Source organism: Carcharhinus amblyrhynchos, unplaced genomic scaffold, assembly GCF_965287045.1.
Source record: "Carcharhinus amblyrhynchos unplaced genomic scaffold, sCarAmb.v2.hapA scaffold_96, whole genome shotgun sequence".
Classification (NCBI taxonomy): domain Eukaryota; kingdom Metazoa; phylum Chordata; class Chondrichthyes; order Carcharhiniformes; family Carcharhinidae; genus Carcharhinus; species Carcharhinus amblyrhynchos.
Genome location: NW_027649836.1, coordinates 593,835 through 617,445, shown reverse-complemented (window position 1 = coordinate 617,445; position 23,611 = coordinate 593,835). Strand labels below are relative to the sequence as shown.

General features: G+C 44.7%; 1 protein-coding gene across 1 annotated transcript in view; it reads right to left on the bottom strand.

The window, feature by feature from the left end:
- Positions 1-23,611, bottom strand: part of LOC145338092 (NACHT, LRR and PYD domains-containing protein 3-like) — a 41,372-nt gene that overhangs the window by 9,185 nt on the left and 8,576 nt on the right. The window contains 5 exon segments of the mRNA XM_080182877.1: positions 10,757-10,912; positions 11,074-11,184; positions 15,023-16,760; positions 18,680-18,745; positions 18,849-19,020. Of these exon segments, the coding sequence (XP_080039003.1) occupies positions 10,757-10,912; positions 11,074-11,184; positions 15,023-16,760; positions 18,680-18,745; positions 18,849-19,020 (2,243 nt within the window).

Below are 23,611 nucleotides of genomic sequence, written 5' to 3'. Positions count from 1 at the left end.
GAATTACAGCCAGGAAGTGTGGTGGAGGGAGGCTGAATCAAAGAAATTAGATAATTATTTGAATAGAAACATTGAACGAGGATATGAGAAAAAGGCTGGAGAATGACACACATTCCTAATGCTAATTTGGTGAGCTAGTACAGACACGATGGGCCAAATGGCCTCATTGTGAACCGTAACAATTCTGTGAAGATAATGGTTGGAAATGTATCGATATTTCAGCTGGAAGTTGGTGATGTTGCCGTGTGGACAGTGTTAGTAGACATAGTCCCCAATGAAATATTAATATTTCTCTCCAATTGAGAGAGACAATTTGTTATATGTCACTTCAGGGTGACAGGTCTCCTCCTCCAGTCCTGAGGGAACAGAACCTCCCTCCAAACCGATATAGCCTTGAGAATTTCCAGCGCAGTGTCAGTGAATTGGGTTTAATCTGCCTTCTGCCTTTGTTCATTAACCAGGGCTCCCTCACTGCTCCCTTCAGAGCCTTTAAAAGTGCTGCTGACTGCCTTTAAATCTGGTACCAGCTTTGCCTGAATGGGATCTTCCCCTGCAGACAGTGGTTAAACTCTGGAATGACCAGAGCCCCGGAATAGATCACCAAACTTAAAAGAATGCGTCAAAGTACAGTAGGTGCAGTAGATGTTCATCTGTGATGAAAGAGAGTGAGAGTGTGTAAGAGGTCTGAACTGAACATATACGGACAAGGAGGCATTTGTCTTTACAGACCCAGCCTTAGACCGGTAAGAGGAGTAGCCCCCCCCACGTGAAGATCAGGATGTTGAAATGGGTGTGGAGAAAGATGCCTGGGGTGTGATGTTCAGATGTGAGTAAGATCGAACCTGAGTGGACAGTGTTAGTAGCCACAGTCCTCAGTGAAATATCTGTATTTCTCTCCAATAGAGAGAGAGACAATTTGTCACATGGAGCTTCAGGGATAAAACTTAGTAAACGTGGGACACTGGGAGGAGTTGGGACTCCATGAATCTCACAGCCGGTACGAGGACCAAACCCTCAACATTAGCATCATTCCACATCACACTCCAGACACCAAACCAACTGAACTAACCAACTCCACACAGAACCAGAACGGACACATTAATATCTGACAGGTTAGGGGAATCCGTCCACTCAGGCAACACAGGCAGAATCACAGAATTGTTACAGAGCAGAAGGAGGCCATTCGGCCCATTGTGTCTGTACTGACTCTCCGAATGAGCAACTCACTAAGTGTTATTCCCCCACCTTCCCCCAAAACCCTGTGTATTCCAGAGCTTAACCACTGGCTGCAGGGGAAGATCCCATTCAGGCAAAGCTGGCACCAGATTTAAAGGCAGCCAGCAGCACTTTTAAAGGCTCTGAAGGGAGCAGTGAGGGAGCCCTGGTTAATGAACAAAGGGCTGAAATGGCAGAAGGCAGATTAAACCCAATTCACTGACACTACCCTGGAAATTCTCAAGGCTATATCGGTTCGGAGGGAGGTTCTGTTCCCTCAGGACTGGAGGAGGAGACCTGTCACATCAACACAAGCAAGTCTGGATAGAAACTGCCGAGGGCCAGAGCAGGCAGCACGTGGCTGCAGTGAGGCAAAAGGATCAATAACCTGATATGTTCTGACAAGGTGAGCGTTAAACTTACAGGCTGATATGTGAATAAGGATGGAAGAGAAATTGTGGAAAGAACATCTCCACCCAGACACTGGCAATGTCCAAACAGCAGCATCAATCTTCAGGAACATGTCAGCCTCTCTGTGAAGGGTTCCGGTCAGTCAGAGATGACTGCTGTACTGCCCACACTGAGTGACCATCCTGGTGGGCCCATGATGGGCAGTCTGGCAGCACCATAGGCTTGTGTGTGTCTTTGATGGGTGAGTAACAATGGAAATTTATGTGCTTGTAGAAGAGGGCACAGAGAGTCAGAGAAGGAGCCAAGAGTGAGAGTGTCTGGATTGTGTCATCCTTACGCCAATGGAAGATGAAGTGCTGGAGCTGGGAAACCTGGAGACTGGGTGGGCAATCACTGATGGTGAGATGGGTTGTGGATCCAGAGAGAGTGAGTGAGTGAGTGATGGGCACAGGAGAGGCTCTGCTGCTGAGTCCAAAACCTGGTGCTTGTGTGTTCACCATTGGTCAGATGGAGCTCTGGGTTAGGAACAGTCTCCAGGACATGTTGGGATGTGCATTACCCTCTAACAATCTTCACTCTCTCACAAATCAACAGCTGTGGTGAGCGGGAGACAAGTGTCTACCTTGGAAGAGGAGGGGTCCTCAGAGGGTGCTCTGTTACATTATTCCCCATAACATCCACCAGAGCAGATACTGTCTCACACGAGTAGCAAAGGGGTTACAATCTGGCAGCACAGGACAAAACACACAAACCCGAGCAGCTGATGGAGGCAGCAATAGCTGAGTTCACTCACACTCTTGAGGGGAGAGGGCAGAGGCAGCTTGTGGAAGGTGAAATGTGACTGGAGTCTTTAACAATGCAGCAGATACTGGAGCTGCAGTGTAAGGTATTTTAACATCCGGTGGAGTTTCCAAAGGCTGTGTGTATCCATACACAAAGGATGGAGGAGTCAATCCAGACCAGCAGTGTTACCATGTCTCAGGTATGAACTCAAATAACATCCTCCACAGAGAGATTGGTGACCTTCATGGAGAGTCACATCCAGCATATCACCCACAGGAAATACACATGAGCTGCATGTTCTCACCACCTCCAGGAGCTCTGTGGAACACGGGCTGTGGGAGGGATGGGAAAATGTACCTGGAGTCACTGTCAGGACTTCCCAGCTGAACAGGGAGGGTCCAGTTTGCCCTGAATGGATAGAGGAGCGGCTGCCTGCAGCATTTGGGAGCTCCTCTCAGGATGGCCCTGGTGTGGGCAGTGGGTCCTCTTCTGCTCCGACTGTAACAGAAACACCTCATGAAGCTGTGATCACGGAGACAACTCCAGTATCTGTACAGAGGATTCACAGTCGGCTGGATCCTTCCAGGACTCAGGAAATCCGAGGACAAAGGCCACTGTCATCGAAATTCCCAGAGGAGAGAGATAAAGATCCTGCCTGTAGCTCAGTGGAAAGTGCAGGGATGGGGGTGGTTGTCATGGTGGGGTTGCTTCCTTGGGTTTCACAGGGTTATACTTTGTTGTTACCAGTCACTTTGCTATGTTTGTATTTTCAGTAAATTCAGAGATGGAACACCACTAAATAAATCCTTCACCATATTACTGGGTCTTTAACAGTTCACTGGGAATGTGAGATGGGAAATACAGCACTGAATGAGCTCAATACAATTCCAATGTCTTTGTTTCATGTAGTGACGGCTCCAGGGAAATTATAAAACATTCACAGAAACAGTAACAGTGCTGGAGATGGTGGAAGATTTATTACACTGAATGGCTGTGTGAGTTAAGGTCCATGGAGAACATGTCTGTATTACTGAATCTCCATCCTCCCTGACACATATCCCATGTCTCTGGCCTGTGGTCCATGGGGTTCCTCATCATGAAGCATCTGGTCAACATTGTATTGCATCACACTTTGTTCAAAGCTTCTCCACTCTAACTCCAGGTTGTATCGAACACAGCACAACACCAGGACATTGAGACCCTCACTGGGTATATTGAATAGTTCCACCAGATCTATCTTTAGAATTCCTCTGGCCTGTGCAATGGTCACACAATTTGTCCTGTAGCTGCTGTTTTCTCTCTCCTCTGTGACGGTGTTTGGGTTACACACAGGCACAATTCCCCATCCCTTCAGTGGGTAGCGCTGGTCTTTATTAATGATTTCAGGGGATGATGGTATCACGGGCAATGCAAACACTTACAGCCCATCCCCAATTGCCCTTGAGAAGGAGGTGGTGAGCCACCTTCTTAAATTCTGCACAGCAGTGCATGGAGCCTGAAGAGATTGGAGAGTCACTGAATGAGTATTTTTCGTCAGTTTTCACACAGGAAAAAGTCAGTGTTGTCGAGGAGAATACTGCGATACCAGGTAGTAGACTAGACGGAATTGAGGTACATAAGGAGAAGGTGTTGGCAATTCTCGAGAGTGTGAAAATAGATAAGTCCCCTGGGCCGGATGGGATACAAAGAACAACACAGCACGGGAAACAGGCCCTTCGGCCCAACGAGCCCGCGCCGCCATCCCACTGTCTCAGTGACCTATTCATGATTTTAGTCTACGCCTAATGTGCGAGGATCAGGGAGGTCCAATATAGGGACAATTTAGTACCCAATCAATCAGCCTAAAAGCACATCTTTGGGATGTGGGAGGAAACCGGAGCACCCGGAGGAAACCCACGCAACCACGGGGAGAACGTGCAAACTCCCACAGACACAGGCCCAAATCCATGTGTCCGCACAGCAACAGAGATAGTCTCTGAGCTGTCATGTTGCCCTCGAGATGGTCCAGTTTAAGCACACTAATGACATGCAGCAATAGGCAACTCCTGAAGCAACGTCCAAGAGCAGCCCACTACAACCTGCCGCATGCATGCCCCTTGATTTACCCTAGGATTCTCTGGGAGGCTAGGGAGGAGATTGCAGAGCCTTTGGCTTTGATCTTCATGTCGTCATTGGCTTCAGGTATAGTGCCAGAAGACTGGAGGATAGCGAATGTTGTCCCCTTGATCAAGAAGGGGAGTAGGGACCATGCTGGGAATTATAGACCAGTGAGCCTTACTTCTGTTGTGGGCAAAGTTTTGGAAAGGATTATAAGAGATAGGGTTTATAATCATCTAGAGAGAAATAAATTGATTAGGGATAGTCAACACGGTTTTGTGAAGGGTAGGTCGTGCCTCACAAACCTTATCGAGTTTTTTGAAAAGGTGACCAAAGAGGTGGATAAGGGTAAGGTAGTTGACGTGGTGTATATGGATTTTAGCAAAGCGTTTGATAAGTTTCCCCATGGTAGGCTATTGCAGAAAATGCAGATGCATGGGATTGAGGGTGATTTAGCAGTTTGGATCAGGAATTGGCTAGCTGATAGAAGACAGAGGGTGGTGGTAGATGGGAAATATTCAACCTGGAGTTCAGTTACAAGTGGTGTACCTCAAGGATCTGTTTTGGGGCCACTGCTGTTTGTCATTTTTATAAATGACCTAGATGAGGGTGTGGAAGGATGGATTAGTAAATTTGCTGACGACACCAAAGTCGGAGGAGTTGTAGACAGTGAGGATGGATGTCACAGTTTGCAGAGGGACATAGATAAGCTGCAGAGCTGGGCTGAGAGGTGGCAGATGGAGTTTAATACAGAAAAGTGTGAAGTGATTCACTTTGGTAAGAGTAACAGGAGTACAGAATATAGGGCTAATGGAAAGACTCTTGGTAGTGTTGACAAGCAGAGAGATCTCGGGGTACATGTGCATAGATCCCTGAAAGTTGGCACCCAGGCTGATAAGGTTGTTAAGACGGCGTACGGTGTGTTAGCTTTTTTTGTAGAGGGATTGAATTTCGGAGTCGTGAGGTCATGTTACAACTGTACAAAACTCTGGTGCGGCCGCACTTGGAGTATTGTGTACAGTTCTTGTCGCCGCATTATAAGAAAGATGTGGAGGTATTGGAAAGGGTGCAGAGGAGGTTTACCAGGATGTTGTCTGGTATGGTGGGAAGGTTCAAGGGAAAATTGCAATAGGTGCAGGAAAGGCATGTGCTGGTTAGGAGAAAGGATGGGAAAGGTAGGATTAGAGAGCCGTGGATTACCAGAGATGTAGAAGACCTGGTTAGGAAGAAACAAGAGGCATATCTTGTTTATATAGTTTATATATAGTGGGTAATCTAGGAAGTTGGATCAGGAATTCGCTGTCAGATAGGAGACAGAGGGTGGTGGTTGATGGTAAATATTCATCATGGAGTTCGGTTACGAGTGGTGTGCCTCAGGGATCTGTTTTGGGGCCACTGCTGTTTGCAATTTTTATTAATGATCTGGATGAGGGTATAGTTGGGTGGATCAGTAAATTTGCTGATGACACCAAAGTTGGAGGTGTGGTAGATTGTGAGGAAGGGTGTCATAGTCTGCAGGGTGACTTAGATAGGTTGCAGAGCTGGGCCGAGAGGTGGCGGATGGAATTTAATGCGGAGAAGTGTGAGGTAATTCACTTTGGTAGGAGCAACAGATGTGTCGAGTATAGGGCTAACGGGAGGACTTTGAATAGAGTGGAGGAGCAGAGGGATCTAGGTGTATGTGTACATAGATCCCTGAAAGTTGGGAATCAAGTAGATAAGGTTGTTAAGAAGGCGTACGGTGTCTTGGCGTTTATTGGTAGGGGGATTGAATTTAGGAGTCGCAGCGTCATGTTGCAACTGTACACAACTCTGGTGCGGCCGCACTTGGAGTACTGTGTGCAGTTCTGGTCCCCACATTACAAGAAGGATGTGGAGGCTTTGGAGAGGGTGCAGAGGAGGTTTACTAGGATGTTGCCTGGTATGGTGGGGAGGTCCTATGAGGAGAGACTGAGGGATTTGGGGTTGTTTTCGTTGGAAAGAAGGCGGCTAAGAGGGGATCTTATTGAAACATATAAGATGATTAGAGGTTTAGGTAGGGTGGATAGTGATAGCCTTTTTCCTCGGATGGAGAAAGCTAGCACGAGGGGGCATGGCTTTAAATTAAGGGGGGGTAGCTACAGGACGGATGTCAGGGGTAGGTTCTTTACCCAGCGGGTGGTGAGGGATTGGAATGCCCTGCCTGCTGCAGTTGTAAATGCGTCTAGTTTGGGGGCGTTTAAGAGATTGGTGGATAGGTTTATGGACGAAAAGGGATTGGTTTAGGTTAGTGGGTCATTGTTTTTGTAACTGGTCGGCGCAACATCGTGGGCCGAAGGGCCTGTTCTGCGCTGTAATGTTCTATGTTCTATGTTCTATGTCAGGTCTAAGCAGCTGGGAATGGAGAGAGCGTTGGAGGAATACAGAGAGAGTAGGAGGGATCTCAAACAGGGAGTTAGGAGAGAAAAGAGGGGGCATGAGATGGCTTTGGCAGGTAGGGTTAAGGAGAATCCAAAGGCGTTTTACTCCTATCTTAAGAACAAAAGGGTGGCTAGGGGTAAAATCGATCCCCTCAGGGACAGACATGGGGAATCGTGCTTAGAGACAGAGGGAATGGGGGAGATCCTGAATGAATACTTTGCGTCGGTATTCACGAAGGAGAGGGGCTTGATGTCTAGTACGGTCATCGAGGGAGCGGTAGACCAATTGAAAGATCTATCGATTACGAGGGAAGAAGTGTTAGGGCTTTTAGCTGGCATTAAGACCGATAAATCTCCGGGGCCCGATGGCATTTATCCTCGGCTGCTTAGAGAGGCGAGGGATGAGATTGCTGGGCCTCTGACGCAAATCTTTGTCTCTTCTTTGGACACAGGTGAGGTCCCAGAGGACTGGAGGATAGCGAACGTGGTACCGTTGTTTAAAAAGGGTAGGAGGGATAGCCCGGGTAACTATAGGCCGGTGAGCTTAACGTCAGTGGTAGGTAAGTTGATGGAGAGGATTCTTAGGGATAGGATGTATGCGCACTTGGAGCGTTGCAATCTGATTAAGGATACGCAGCATGGCTTTGTAAAGGGGAAGTCTTGCCTTACAAATCTGGTAGAATTCTTTGAGGAGGTGACAAAAACGGTTGACGAAGGACGAGCCGTTGATGTTGTCTATATGCATTTCAGTAAGGCATTTGACAAAGTCCCTCATGGTAGGTTGGTACAGAAGATTAAAGCTCATGGGATACGTGGTCAGGTATCTAGATGGGTAGAGAACTGGCTTGCAAAGAGGAGTCAGAGAGTAGTAGTGGAGGGGTCCTTTTCTAGCTGGAGGTCTGTCACTAGTGGTGTGCTGCAGGGCTCAGTACTGGGACCTCTTTTTGTAGTGTATATAAATGATTTGGAAGAGGGAGTAAGTGGTGTGATCAGCAAATTTGCTGATGACACCAAGATGGCTGGATTGGCGGGCAGTGAGGAGCAGTGTCTGGCAATACAGCGGGATATTGATAGGCTGGTATATTGGGCAGATACATGGCAAATGGAGTTCAATCCGGATAAATGTGAGGTGATGCATTTTGGCCGGAATAATGTAGGGGGAAGTTATATGATAAAGGGTAAGCCCGTAAGGAGTATAGAAACGCAGCGAGACCTGGGGGTGCAAGTGCACAAGTCTTTGAAGGTGGCAGTACAAGTGGAGAGTGTGGTGAAGAAAGCCTATGGTATGTTAGCCTTTATAGGAAGGGGTATAGAATATAAGAGCTGGAGTCTAATGTTGCAGTTGTACAGAACGTTGGTTAGGTCGCATTTGGAGTACTGCATCCAGTTCTGGTCGCCTTACTACCGGAAGGACGTGGAGACTCTGGAGAGAGTGCAGAGGAGGTTTACCAGGATGTTGCCTGGTATGGAAGGACTGGATTATAAGGAAAGATTGAAGAAATTGGGGCTCTTTTCCCTTGAAAGACGGCGACTGAGGGGGGATCTAATAGAGGTATATAAGATTATGAAGGGTATAGATAGAGTAAACAGAGGTAAGCTATTTCCTATAATAGAGACCCATAAGAAATAGGAACATAAGAACATAAGAAATAGGAGCAGGAGTCGGCCATCTAGCCCCTCGAGCCTGCCCTGCCATTCAATAAGATCATGGCTGATCTGCCGTGGCTCAGTTCCACATTCCCGCCCTCTCCCCATAACCCTTAATCCCCTCGCTTATCAAAAACCTATCAACGCGCGTCTTAAAAATATTTAGTGAGGCAGCCTCCACCACTTCAACGGGCAGAGAATTCCAGAGATTCAACACCCTTTGAATGAAGAAGTTCCTCCTCAACTCTGTTCTAAACCGCCCCCCCTTTATCTTGAGGCTGTGCCCTCAAGATAAAGGGGACAAGGGGACATGGGCTTAAGGTGAGGGGGGGGAGGTATAACACAGATATTAGAGGGAGGTTTTTCACACAGAGGGTAGTGGGGGTATGGAATGCTCTGCCAAGTAAGGTGGTGGAGGCAAACACACTAGAGTCATTTAAGAGTAACTTAGACAGGCACGTGAGTGGGTTGGGGATGGGTGGACATAGGAGATTGTTTTAAATAAGGGTCATTAACATTGGGACGTCCCTGGTAATGTAAATGGATATGGTACAATAATAATGTTTTTTTTTCCTTTTCATTCACAGGTTTTAAGTCGGTCCGCCTTGTGTCCAACGAGGGGCATACACGCGATGGGTCGTACTGGGGCTGCTCTTGGTTGTTCGAGATTGGCCTAGTGCTTCATGTCGTTAGTGTGTGCCTAAACTGGACCAGATACTGGGCAAGACGACAGCTCAGTGACTATCACTGATTGCTGTGCAGACACATGGATTTGGGCCGGTGTCTGTGGGAGTTTGCGCATTCTCCCCGTGCTTGCGTGGGTTTTCTCCGGGTGCTCCGGTTTCCTCCCACACCCCAAAGATGTGCTGTTAGGCTGATTGGCAGGAATAAATTGTCCCTAAATCAGTTTCCCTCAATCTGGATGGCCATAAAACATTAGACAGGGGTCGTGGGTGGAGGGGGGACTGGTGGTGTTGGGATGGCGGCGCGGGCTCGTTGGGCCGAAGGGCCTGTTTCTGGGCTGACTTTGTTCTTTTGTCTTATGAGGAAAGGCTGAGGGACTTGAGGTTATTTTCATTCGAGAGAAGGACGTTACGAGGTGACCTAATTGAGACATACAAGATGATCAGAGGGTTAGATAGGATGGACAGTGAGAGCCTTTTTCCTCGGATGGTGATGGCTAACACGAGGGGACATAGCTTTAAATTGAGGGGTGGTAATTATAGGACGGATGTCAGAGGTAGGTTCTTTACTCAGAGGGTAGTAAGGGCGTGGAATGCCCTGCCTGCAGCAGTTGTGGACTCGCCAACTTTAAGGGCGTTCAAATGGTCAGTGGACAGGCATATGGATAACATTGGAATAGTTTAGGTTAGAGGGTCATTAGATTGGTTCCACTGGTCAGCACAACATCGAGGGCCGAAGGGTCTGTACTGCGCTGGAATGTTCTATATGCTGTATCCACTCTGTGGTCTGGTGGCCGTGTGCTGGAACTTCACCAGATTCACATCTCATTTTTAGATAAACCCAAGCATCATTTGTTGAGAGATCTAAAGAAAATTAGTCGTAGTAACACAGTACTGGTTACTGGGGAAAGCCACTGTCAGCTTCCTATAAATGAAAAGGTACAGTTCACCTCTCCTGCCTGTTTCCTGTCACTCAGATAACTTCATATCCAGGCTGCCTTTGTCTCTTTTATTTCAGGGTCTCCAACTTTGCTCCCAAGCTTATTATGTGTTTACTAATAGTGGACAGTGTTTTTAATAACAGGAATACTGATAGCAATGGTATATTTAGTATCTCTATTTATGTTATTAAAAACAATGTCCATTATTAATAGGGACATGATTCAGACTATTCTGCACTGGGATTATTGCCATTGCCAGCTGAGCTGTGCCTTGAACTGCTGGGCTGTAAGCTCTGGAATTCTCTTCATAACCCTCCCCACCCCCATCTCTGCATTCTCTTTTAAGATGCTCCTTAAGCTCCGTTTAATATAAATTTGAGAGTGGATCCCTCGGGATAAAACTCATCAGAATTCCATGTAGTTTGTAATCTGCCTTACCGATATACAGCAGTTTTCTATGTTTAATCAAACTGAGAAGCTGACAGACAGAAACATCTATAATCTGAATGACAAATTAAACTAAATTAAACATGTGACCAGCCATATCTGGTAATTCTATAAACATTTAATTGTTTTGTCCATCTTTTTTATTCTCATGAATGGTTTTGAGAATAATTATAAATGATTAGTTAAATCTTTCACTCCTGAATCTCACAGTTTATTGTAACTCAGGTTCAGACACATCACTGACTGGTTTGTACTGAGAGCAGAGGTGAGAATATCTGAGGCTGTTACTCTCCAAACTGGAGATCAGAGAGAGAAAGATTTCAGGAATCAGAGTGAATCCGTGATGTTTAACACAAATACTGACAGGAATGATGTGGAATGGTTATTAATGACACTATTACTGACACTGATAATAATTTACAGTGTTATACATTCACTGATTATTAACACAATCTCACACAGTCTGATACTTACTGCAGTTTCTGTATTTTACATTCTGGATTCCTCAGAGCCGCAGACAATAGTTTCACTCCTGAATCTCCCACTTTATTGAGACCCAGACTAAATGGAGAAAGTGAGAAACACATTAAATTCAGATTAATGTTCAGCAGGAGAAATAGCTGGGTCTATTTTTGTGTCAGAAACTTAGCACCAATGGTGAACTGATTTAAGTTACGATACCTCACCCAAGTTGATCTTTCTCTACACCCTAGCTATGACTGTAACACTACATTCTGGACTCTTTCCTTTCCTTCTCTTTGTACGGTATGCTTGGGCACTAATAAATGTGACAATAATAAATCAAATAATATCAAACCCTTTCTGTTGAATGGAAAAGGCAACAGTCAGCATTGAAAAATGATGAACAATTCACTCTCACTGGTTTGCCTACTGGGGGAAACCACTTCTACATCTCTCAAAATATATATTTTGTTTAATTGTCCATGGGATATGGGTGTCGATGGCGAGACCAGCATTTATTTCCCACTGCTAATGGCCCCTAGAGGAGGAGATGCCCATATCCTGTGAACAAGAAAGTAATTTTAAACATGTCCCACATTCTGGTCTCATTTCCTGATCATCAGAATTACCCTCCTGAATCTCACTGACCCTGCTACGTTTCCAGAAATTCAAATCATTTCTGCTGTTACAGAAATCCAGGATTTTATGAGAATTGTAGATTTTACGGAGAGTTAAATGGTAAAGCTGTGAGAGTGGATCCCCCTTAGTGCCTCTTAACTATTGACATTGTATCATCTATCTCAGTTTGTTGGAGTGGATGAAGGGAGGGCCAGGAGCCAGTAACCACAACCTAAAAGAGTGGGTCTATCTAATGTAGTCAAGTCTGTGGCTCCAGCCTGGAGCAGTGCTGTTAAACTTAGCTGATTGTCGGAGGGTCAGTTAATCATTTAACTACTCTGAGGCGGCCCACACTGAGTTCAAAAGGGAAATGGTGAATCTAATAGTGACACAGAGGAAAACTAAATCCATTGGTCGGTAAACAAAACATGCTGTTTGCCACTGGCTTTATATTGCTGTGAATTGGAGGAAGCAACAGAAAGGGTCAATGATGGTTCTGCTGTTGATGTGGTGTACACGGATATTCAAATAACATCTGATGCAGTGACACAACAGACTTGTGACATAAGCTCATTAAATAAATGGGAAAGTATTAATGTGGATACAAAATTGGATGAATAAAGAGTAATGGATATTTTCCAGGTTGGAGGATGTCTGTAGTGGAGAATCCTAGTGGTCAGTATTGGGATTCCTGCTTTTCCCTGATATATATGAATGATCTCGGCGTTTACAATATAGAGGAAAATTTCAAAGTTTGTTGATCACAGAAATTTTTTGAGGCATCGGAAACTGTGAGGAGGGGAGCTTGGGACTGAAAAACAGACCATGGTGGAGTGTACAGATAGGAGGCAGATTAAATTCAATGCAGAAACGTGTGAGGTGAGACTTTCAGGAAACACGTACATGAGGAAGCAATATAAAATAATCGGTAGAATTGTTAACGGATTGCAGGATCAGAGGGACTGGACGTATATGTACATTGATCATTGCTGTTAGCAGGGTAAGTGTAGGTAGCAGTTAATAAAGAATACAGCATCTTGGGCTTTACTGTTATGAAATAGTTTATGTTTGTGGGTATCAGATAATAATCCCTGAGTTTAAGTTTAATTTGTGTTTCTGTGCTTGTGAGCTCAGAAAGGGCCAAAACTTTAATTTCACTTCATGTTAAACAAAGCTGCCTGCCTGGTTTCACTTTAAACTGTCCCTGCATTTTAATTTAAGAGTTACGATACTGTAAGAGTTATAGAGGTTAAGAAAATGGTTGTTTATATTCAGAGACCCACAGTGAATGATAGAAACACTGAGTTTCAGTTGTAACCAGTTAACCCAAGAAACAAGACGGTGTTCACAGAGGCTGCCAGGAGAGGCAGGGCAACGCAGGGATTCAGAAAGCAGAACCCAAAATTTAAATCACCATCAGAAACCAAGAAGGGAAAGAGGAGTGTCAGGAAGATAGAAGTCAAAGTGACAATAAAACCTGAATCTGAACAAGCTACTGCTCCTGAAGTTAAAGAGAGGAGCAGAGAGAGGCTCCCAGTTACAGACAGAGCTGCTAAATGCAGACATGGTAAAGTTTGCTCACGAGAATCCAGGCATCTGATATCATCCTAAAGTTGGTGACACCTTCATACAGCCAAGGGGAGCTGTGTACTGTTGGCCTGGCTGAGTATGGAGGAATACTGAAAGGAAACATTGAAATATTGGAGGGGGATCCTTGGTGAAGGCATCTGAGAGGAAGTGTTGATTGGGAAAGGATTCCAAAGGCTGTTTTTCCCCTGGAGTGGAGTTTCTAGAGCAGAAGTAAGAGTCCCAGTGAGATGAGTTTTCTCGCATTGTTACAAACATTTGGGGGGATTTGAAGAAGAATCCACTGCAGTTACTTTGGGCGGCATCTGTCACTTGGTTTCAGAGATGGTGTATCTGACCACGGGTGGCTTGTTGGTTTACACTGACTGTGTACTTACTGAGAGCATTAGAGCAAAGATCTATTCTGTAACTCATGTCATCCTTACAGATCTGCAGACATCTGTGAAGTTAGATGGGTGAAGTAGTGGGGCACTGTAGATTTTTCTTAACAAAGGTTTTAGTCTTTTGTTAAAAGTTAATCGACTGCCTTGTTATTCTGTTCATCTACATTTCTAAATAATAAATAAAAGTCACGATTTACTAAGCCGGTGTTCTGCTCTTAGACCTGACTGTCCAGACATCAGCTGGGATCATAATATTGTCAATAGGGGCATCGAGTACAAGAGCAAGGAGGCTGTGCCAAATCTGAAAAAAGATCTCACTGCACAGTGTCATACTTTAGGAAGGCTTAGAACACATTGGAGAGAGTGCTGAAGATGTTTACAAGATTGGCTACAAGGATGTGAAACTTAAGTCACGAGGATTGATTGGAGAGGTTGTTCTCCTCGGAAGGAAGAATGCTAAGAGGAGATTTAAAATGTTCAAAATAGTGATGGTGCTGGACAGAGTAGGTAGCAAATCAACATTTGCTGTTTGGACAAGGATCAACAACATGATTTAAATTGATTTGCAAAAGATGCAAATACAGTGTGAAAAAAACTATTTTTAAACAGAGTGAGTGGTTCAGGTTTTATGAGGCTGCAGTGAGAGAGAAAACTGGTGGGCTGCTGTAACCGAACAGGGAGGTTTTTACATAACTGCCCACTGTAATGTTTAATACAAGACTGAACTTCCACTTCAACCCTGACTGATGTCACCGGTGATCACATGAATTATAAAGGGACACTGTCCGATATAACACACACCAACTATAATACATCAGAGGCAGCGTATAGAAAAATAATCCTGATAATAATTAGCTACAAACTGTAACCTGTACTGAACACAGAAACAATTATTTTTCTAGCATCATACAGAATCAGATGGTTTTTGTTGGGAGAGTGAAATATTTATTTTTAAATTTTGTAGCGAGGCCTTTGCACCTCTAATTATTTAAAATGTATCCCAATAATGCTTTCATTCACTCAAGGAATGCGATCATCGCTGGTTTTGCCAACATTTACTGCCCATGTCTATTTGCCCACGAGAATCCGCATTCTGGAAACGATGTAGTTTTATCAGAGAATCACAGATTTATTACAGGTTCAGAATGAGGCCAATCGGCCCATCATATCTGCAGCTGCTCTGAAATGAGCATTACTACTCTGCACCATTCTCCCACACTTTCTCTGTGACCTTTGGACATTGTTTCTCTCTCGACTTCCTTAACTGAACATGCCTCTGTTTTATTAGAACAAACGAAATGGTTTTTCAACAATGAAAATATTTGCTATGAGACCAAACAAACAGTTACCTCAACTCCTGACACTTGTGCAGAACGGGTCCCAGCCGCTGGATCCCTTCACACTGAATGTAGCATCGCTGTAGATCTAGGTGTTTTATTGTATCACAGAGTCCAATGACATGAGACAGGACTGCACAGTCAATCGGGGTCAGTCCCAATCCCCTAAATGAAAGTGTTTTCACAGATCCCACTGTGTTCTCAGCCAGTGCTTTATTCTGAGACTCAAACAGGTAGTGGAATGTGTTCAGGAGGTTCCTTTTCCCAGTTTCAGTCTGTGTGTCTCCAATCTGCCCTTCAACCTTCTCCTTCACCCAGTCAATCACTCGGCAGGTTGTTTGATGAGGAAATTTACCCAGAAAATCCTCCAGGGGTCGAGCTGACTGTGGGGAGGAGAGACCAGCAACAAAACGGAGAAATATCTCAAATCGCCCACCTTCCTCGCTGTGGGCTTCACTGAGGAGTTTCCCGATCTCCCCGGGATCTGGAGTCAGGAATTGTGTGAGTGCAGATACAAACTCTTGGATGGTGAGGTGTGGGAATGTATAAACCACACTCTGGGCAGAATCATCTCTCTCTAAAAGTTCCATCAGGAACCCAGACAGGAACTGGGAAGGTTGTAGATTGTACTCAATCAAATCTGCATTTCCAAACACAATCTTCTTCTGGGAGACTCCTGTGTAGGCCATCTCACCAAGCTTCAGTAACACATCACGGGGGTTTTCAATCTCTCGGCTATGGTTTTTCAGAATGTTGTAAATATAGTAGGAATATAGTTGGGTGATGGTCTTGGGAACTCGCTGCTGTTTCCTGTCTCTTTGTGTAAAGAAGGGACCCAGTGACAGAGCAAGGATCCAGCAGTAGGAAGGGTTGTAGCACATGGTGTACAGGATCTCGTTCTCCTCCACGTGTTTGAAAACAGCTGCTGCCACCGTCTGATCTTCAAAAAACTTGTTGAAATATTCCTTCCGTTCATCACCAACAAATCCCAGGATTTCAGCCCAGACACTGATCTCAGCCTTTTCTAATAAATGTAATGCAGTGGGGCGGCTGGTCACTAGCACTGAACATCCTGGGAGCAGCTTGTGCTGTATTAAACTGTACACAATGTCAGACACTTCACACCAGCATTCAGGATCTGTGCACACGGACTGAGGTTCTGTATTTCTCCGATTGTCGGCAAAATCAATCGTGTCCTTGAATTCATCCAAACCATCAAATATAAACAGCAATCCCTCTGGGTTCTTCCAGAGCTCTCCCAGAATATTCCCAAAGTAAGGATACTGATCCAATATCAGATTCCTCAGGTTTATTCTACAGTTAATAGTGTTCAAATCCCGGAATTTAAAACTGAAGACAAATTGAAAGTGTGGGTATATTTTCCCAGTGGCCCAGTCATAAACAATCTTTTGTACCATTGTTGTTTTTCCAATTCCCGGGACTCCGCTCACTGCTGCTGAATTCCCAGATTCGGATTTTCTCTGGGAAAAGCTGCTCTGAAACAATTGATCAGTTCGGACTTTTTCCAGTTCTCTCCGGAGATGTTTCTTTCTCCATTCTTCATGATCTCGGCCTCTTGCCAGCAGTTCATGTTCGACAAGTGTCCGATCTCGAACTTTGGAAATAACCGTTAGCTCAGCGTATCGATCAACCAGCTGGAAAATCTTAACCTTCTCCTTTATGAGGATAGTGTTCACTCTCAGAGTTTCAGTTTGTACCCGGAGTGTCTCCTTGTGTTTCTGTTGGAGATCTTCAATTAGAACAGAGAGAAAATGTTAGTTACATTAAGACACTGTCTTTGCTGATTTGAGGGATTTATTTTACAGTCAGTCAAGGTTTGAGTAGAATATAAAATTGAGTTATTGGAAACCTCATTTGACAATGATTAATTTCCACAACGTTTCAGATTGTCATTTAATTCCAATATTTCTATAACATGTTGGGGGTGATTCTCCCAAACAGGAATCTAAATGTCGAATGTGTGTAAAAACTGGAGTAAATCATGCTGGGCTTTTCAGCGGGAGTTTCAGAATGAATCTCCCACAATCTGTGCACAGCAGAGTGGACGAGTGTGAATCAGATGGAAACTCAGTGAACGGACCCTATTCCGGTTGGAGAGACCGGCAGCATCGCGCTGAGTGGCCACTGTGCGTGCGATGTGTCAGCACAAAGATCGGCGCATGCATAGTGACCCCACACTGCCGGCACCCTGGTCGTTAGCCCCATGAACACACTCAGGCCATCATTACCCTCCACCCCCACACAGTCCTGACACATCCCCCCACCCCGACATAGGTTTCACACCCCCCAGCAGGCTGGTCCCCTCTCCCCACCCTGATGGCCAGCCCCAATCGCTGTCCTCCCTCCCTCTGTCACTCAGCCAGAATGCAGAGTGGAAGCGGGACTCCCCACCCTCACTCCCACAGGCCAGATCCCCATTAGGTCCTGAACTCTTGGCACTGCTCAATACCCAGTAGACAGTGCCAAGGTGTCCTGGACATTAGGACTCTGCCCCTTTGGCAGTGCCAGGGGCCCAGGCTGGCAATGCCCAGGGTACCCCAGCCACCTCCACCCTCCTAGGGGCTTCAATGTCATCCCCTTCACTCCAGCAGGGTCTGTTCGCCAGCTCCCTACAAAATCCTGTTGGAGTGAACAACTCCTGACGTGAGGTGGTGACAGGGCGAGAGGCTAACGGGCCTGGAAATTTCAGTGCTGGGCTTGCTAATGACTTTTAAGCAGATTCAAATGCACATTGTAATAATTTATCCAGCTCCGCACTGATCTCTGGCACAGAGCTGACGGTGCCCCCTCTCGTGTCAGTATATCTTTATCTAGGAAGGAAACCAAATCTATACACAGTACTCCAGGTGTGAACCTACCAACACCTGGTGCAGCTGCAACATAGCCTCCCTGTTTTTAAACTCCATCCGTCTATCAATGAAGGACAAAATTACATTTGAGTTCTTGCACAGTGACACCCAGGTCCCTCTGCACAGCAGCTTGCTGCAATTTTTTACCATTTAAATAATAATCCATTTTACTGTTATTCCTACCAAAATGGGTGACGTCACATTTATCAATATTGTACTCCATTTGCCAGAGCCTCGCCCACTCACTTACACTATCTATATTACATTGTAGACTTTCATCAGCCTCTGCACACTTTTCTCTGCTACTTACCCTAGTGTCATCTGCCAATTTTGACATACAACTCAAAATCATCACTGTAAATCATAAACAATTGCAGTCTCAACCCTGAGGCACACTAGTCATTGATCGCCAACCAGAAAAAAACACCCATTTACCCCCAATCTTTTCTTTCTGTTAGTTAGAACACCCAGACACACAGGAACTCTGTACTGAGATTCACACAGTACCGGGTTTCGACCCGGTGTGTACAAGACTTCAGAATTAATAGCAATTAACAGCTGGATTAAGTGAAAAGATGCATTAATCACATAATTTTGGGAAAAAAAACGAGAGATGATATGAATTGTAATTTGAAACTATGTATGGTTGAGTATTAATGATAAAACCGAATCATGCTCTACCCAATTTCCACAGTCTTTAATTTTCACTATCCCAGATTTTCACAATCTCTTAAAAAAGGCTCCAATCATTCAGATTCTCAGAAGTGAAATAGTTTATTATCTCCATTTCCTCTCTTACCTTTCAGGTTACTGGATAATTCAGATAAACCACGTGCGATGTCCATATAATCAAATGAATCAGCACCTGTTTAAATAAATGATCTTCCATGAAATCAGCTCTGTGTAATATTACAGTGATATCGGCAGTGTTTAAATGTGAAATTGAATTCACTGTGATTTTACCGTACCAAGTTCCTGTATTTCTTTCAGTATTTTATCCAGCTTTGGGACTCCGTGACGCATTCTCACAAAGGATTCCCACATCACCCTTCGAGCCCGAGATCCTTTTTCCATCACCAGACTGAGGAGAAGTTTGGAACTGTCCGCCCGGTTTCCCTTATCCACGAGCTCAGTGACTTTCTATGAAGAATAATAATGAAGAATAATGAGACACAGAGTGAAAGATAAACACTGAGAATGAGAAGGAAAGGATCTGCTCAGTGATGGGATTTCCCAGTTGTTTTCAGCTCAGAAATCAGTCACTGGGCCAAGTCCTGATCCATAATAAACACGGACTGAAAATTCTCCTGAAATCTCCTTCCAATCATTAACAATAAACAAATGTGAATCAACTGAACTAGAAATCATGTGATTAGTTGTCTGTCCTTCAGTGTCCAATGCGATGGGACGGCACATTGACACAGTAGTTAGCACTGCTGCTTCACAGCTCCAGGGACCTGTAATCGATTCCTGGCTTAGGTCACTGTCTGTGTGGAGTTTGCACATTCTCCTAATGTCTGTGTGGGTTTCCTCCAGATTCCTCCCACAGTCCAAAGATGTGCAGGTTAGCTTGTTTGTGCGTCTGTTCTCCTGTAACGGAGACCAGCTAAGGATGTATCAAATGCCCATTATGGCTATCCATTATGATGTCCAGCAGTGGTAGGGAAATTACTGGACAGGAATCTTCAAAACAGGATTTATTCCCACTTGGAAATAAGTGGACGTACTTGGGAAGGGGAGGCCGTGTCTCACTAACTAGATCGAGTTTTTTGAGGAAGTGACGAAGATGATTGATGAGGATAGGGCATGTTGTCTCTATGGGCTTCAGTAAGGTCTCTGACAAGGTCCCTCATGGCAGACTGGTGCAGAAGGTGAAGATGCATGGGATCAGAGGTGAGCTGGCAAGGTGGATATTAAACTGGCTCAGTCAAAGACAGAGGATTAGCAGTGGGAGGGTACCTTTCTGAAAGGAGGGCTGTGACAACTGGCGGTAGTCAGAGATCAGTGCTGGGAACTTTGCCATATATATGTAAATGATTTGGGGGAAAATGTAACTGGTTTGATTAGTAAGTTTGCTGACGAGACAAAGGTTGATGGATTTGTGGATAGCGATGAGGAACATCAGAGAATATAGCAGGATATAGATCAGTTGGAGACTTGGGCAGAGAGGTGGCAGATGGAGTTTAAATTGGACAAGTGTGAGGTAATGCATTTTTGATGTCTAATACAGAAAGGAAATACACAGTAAATGGCAGAACCCTTAAGAGTATTGATAGGCAAAGGGATCTGAGTGCACAGTTACACAGGTCACTGAAAGTGGCAATGCAGATGGAGAAGGTAATCAAGGCAGCATACAGCACGCTGGCCTTCATCACCTGGGGCACTGAGTTTAAAAATTGGCAAGTCATGTTATAGAACCTTAGCTGGAATATTGTGTTAAATTCTGGTCGCCACACTACCAGAAGGATATGGAGGTTTTGGAGAGGGTTCAGAAAAGATTTACCAGGATGTTCCCTGGTGTGAAGGACATTAGCTATGAGGAAAGGTTGGAGAAACTTTCTTCTCACTGGAGTGATGATCTGATAGAAGTTTACAAGATTATGAGGGGCATGAACTGAGTGGATCATCAGAAGCTTTTTTCCCCAGGGTGAAGAGTCAGTTACTAGGGGACACAGGTTTACGGTGCGAGGGGCAAGGTTTAAAGGAGATGTACAAGGCAAGTTTTTTAACAGAGGGTGGTGGGTACCTGGAACTCACTGCCGGGGAAGGTAGTGGAAGCAGATACGATAGTGACTTTAAGGGACATCTTGACAAATACATGAATAGGATGGGAACAGAGGGATATGGTTCCCTGGAACCATAGACGGATTTAGTTAAGTCGGGCAGCATGGTCGGTGCAGGCTTGGAGGGTCGAAGGGCCTTTTCCTTTGTTCTTTGGGGTTAGCCATTTCCCAGTAATTCTATAATGATGAGGGCAGCCTTTGTTGTGGTGATGTGATTCCCTTGTATATCTCTGACTCTGGAAGAAGGAATAGCAGCATGGTACGGTCAGGTATTGGCCATGGTTTCTTCACTAGGCAGCACACGTTTTACCGATTCCTGTAATTTCACCTTGGCTGTGCCCTTTGGCAGTACTTGTAATCATTTATTGTCTGGCATCCGCAACTCTCTGGCATATGTTCCCCAACACTCTTAGGGTCATCACTGCCTTTCGTTGATGGTCTTTTAAAGTTCCGATCTCACAAAGGGTCCTTTAACACCTGGTTTACACAAGCCCTCTCTATTAAAGACTGTTTACACAATGACACTCTCCCCAGTTGGATGACTTTGCTGCCTGATGCCCCTTGTAGTTCCTGAGCACCTCGTCTGCTTTATTCTCACATTAGGTTATTGGAATTATTTGTTGTGAATCCAGACTGAGTTATACCAACAGCTTCTTTTGGTCTAGTTAGATTATTGATGCTTCAGACCAATCTATATCACCACAATTCATCTCGAGGCAGCAAGATTTCACAAATGTTCTGCTAATTTTCATCATCCAGACAGGAATTGGGTGATAGGTTCCCGACAGGTTTCTCAGCCACGTTGAAGTGGTACCCCTGGAGTATAACAGAGGGATTCGGGTCATGGAGGTTTTTCCCTCGGTCTACTAGTTCATCAATAGTTTAAGTCAGGAACATGCAGCAAGGTCAAACTTTTTAAATCATACTGAATGTCAGGGCCTCGCACGCTCTCAACAATATTACATTTGTTTTTCATCTCCTTCAATGTTGCTGACATGAAATTAGTAATGCATGCTCTCTGTACACTCTTATCATAGGGCTCAGGTTTCCCAAAAACAAACATATTTCCTTCTCATTACTGAAGCTACTTGATGAATGTAGTCGTCCGCAGAGGCTCCTCATCGCCAATGCAGTAAGCCTCCAAATCCACTTTCCCATCGCCAGAAACCATTTATTGAAAATCAAAAGGAAGAACAGCAATCACAACTTACAGCAAGTCTGTATCCCAGAACCAGCAGTCCGGTTAAAGATACTGCTCAAGCAGGAAGTTTGTACTTCAAAAAGCCAGCAGGAGATTTAATGACCATCTCCCATGTCCTTTCTGGCCATCATAACACTCGTCTACACAACTCATTGAGCCAGGGTTAGGCCTCTGGTTTGATTATAATGGTGGAGTGATGGATGTGTGATGTTATTATTGAATAGATTGAGGTGATCAGCAATGCTGCACCTGATAATCTAGCACATTTCACAAGGACATAGCATCACACAACACCACACCCACTCCTCAGTTTGAAGAAGGTTCTTCATCTCCAACACAGACAGTACACTGAGTCTTACCAACACTGTCATAAACAAGTGAATCTGCCACAAGTTCTGCCTGGATAGTTCAGTCAGTAATCGTGCTGCCAAGACATCCTTGATTGGAGAAATTAAGCTGTTTTGCCTCTTTTTCTAGACCGTTTCAGAGGGCAGTGAGTAGTCAAACACATTTGTGGATCCACAAACAGGCCAGCTTGAGTCAGGACAGCAGGTTTCCTCAGCTAAAATCACAGGTAAGATGCCTGAAGATTGAAGGGTGGCAAATGTTGTGCCTTTGTTTAAGGGCCGAAGAGAAAAGTCTGGAAACTAGAGGCCGGTGAACCTCACATCTGTCATCGGGAAGTTGTTTGAAGATATTTTGAAAGACAGATTCTACAGACATTTAGAGACGCAATGACTGATAGAGGACAGGCAGCATGGTTTTGAGTGGAAAATCATGTCTCTCAAATTTGATTGAGTTTTTTGAAGGGGTAACCAAGAAGGTAGATGAGGGAAGTGCAGTTGATGTTGTCTACATGGACTTTAGTAAGGTCTTTGACAAGGTATTGCATGGTAGGTTGCTGCATAAGGTTAAATCTAACGGGATCCAGGGTGAGGTATCTAAATGGATCCAAAATTGGCTTGATGACAGAAGACAGAGGGTGGTTGTATTGGGTTGTTTTTCAAACTGGAAGCCTGTGACTTGTCATGTGCCTCAGGGATCAGTGCTGGGTGTACTGTTATGTGTCATTCATATTAATGATTTGGATGAGAATTTAGTCAGCATGGTTAGTAAGTTTGCAGATGACATCAAGATTGGTGGCATGGCAGACAGTGAAGACAGTTATCTAGCATTGTAACAGCCAGTGGGCTGACCAATGGCAGATGGAGTTTAATTTAGATAAATGCAAGGTGATGTATTTTGGTAGATTGAACCAGGGCAGGACTTAATCAGTTAATGGTCGGGCATTGGTGAAAGTTACAGAACAAAGAGATCTAGAGGCACAAGTTCATAGCTCCTTGAAAGTGGACAGAGTGGTGAAGAAGGCATTCGGCATGCTTGGTTTCAATAGTCAGAACATTGAATACAGGAGTTGGGATGTCTTCAAGTTGTACAAGACATTGATAAGGCCACACTTGGAATAACGTATCCAGTTCTAGTCACCCTATTATAGGAAGTATATTATTAAACTAGAAAGAGTGCAGAAAATATTTACTAGGACGCTACTTGGACTTGATGGATCGAGTTGTAAGGAGCGGCTGGATAGACTGGGAGTTTTTTCCTCTGGAGCATAGAAGGCTGAGAGGTGATCTTATAGAGGTCTATAAAATAATGAGGGGCACAGATCAGTGAGATAGTCAACATCATTTCCAAAAGGTAGAAGAGATTAAACTAGAGCGCATAGTTTAAGGTGAGAGGGGAGATA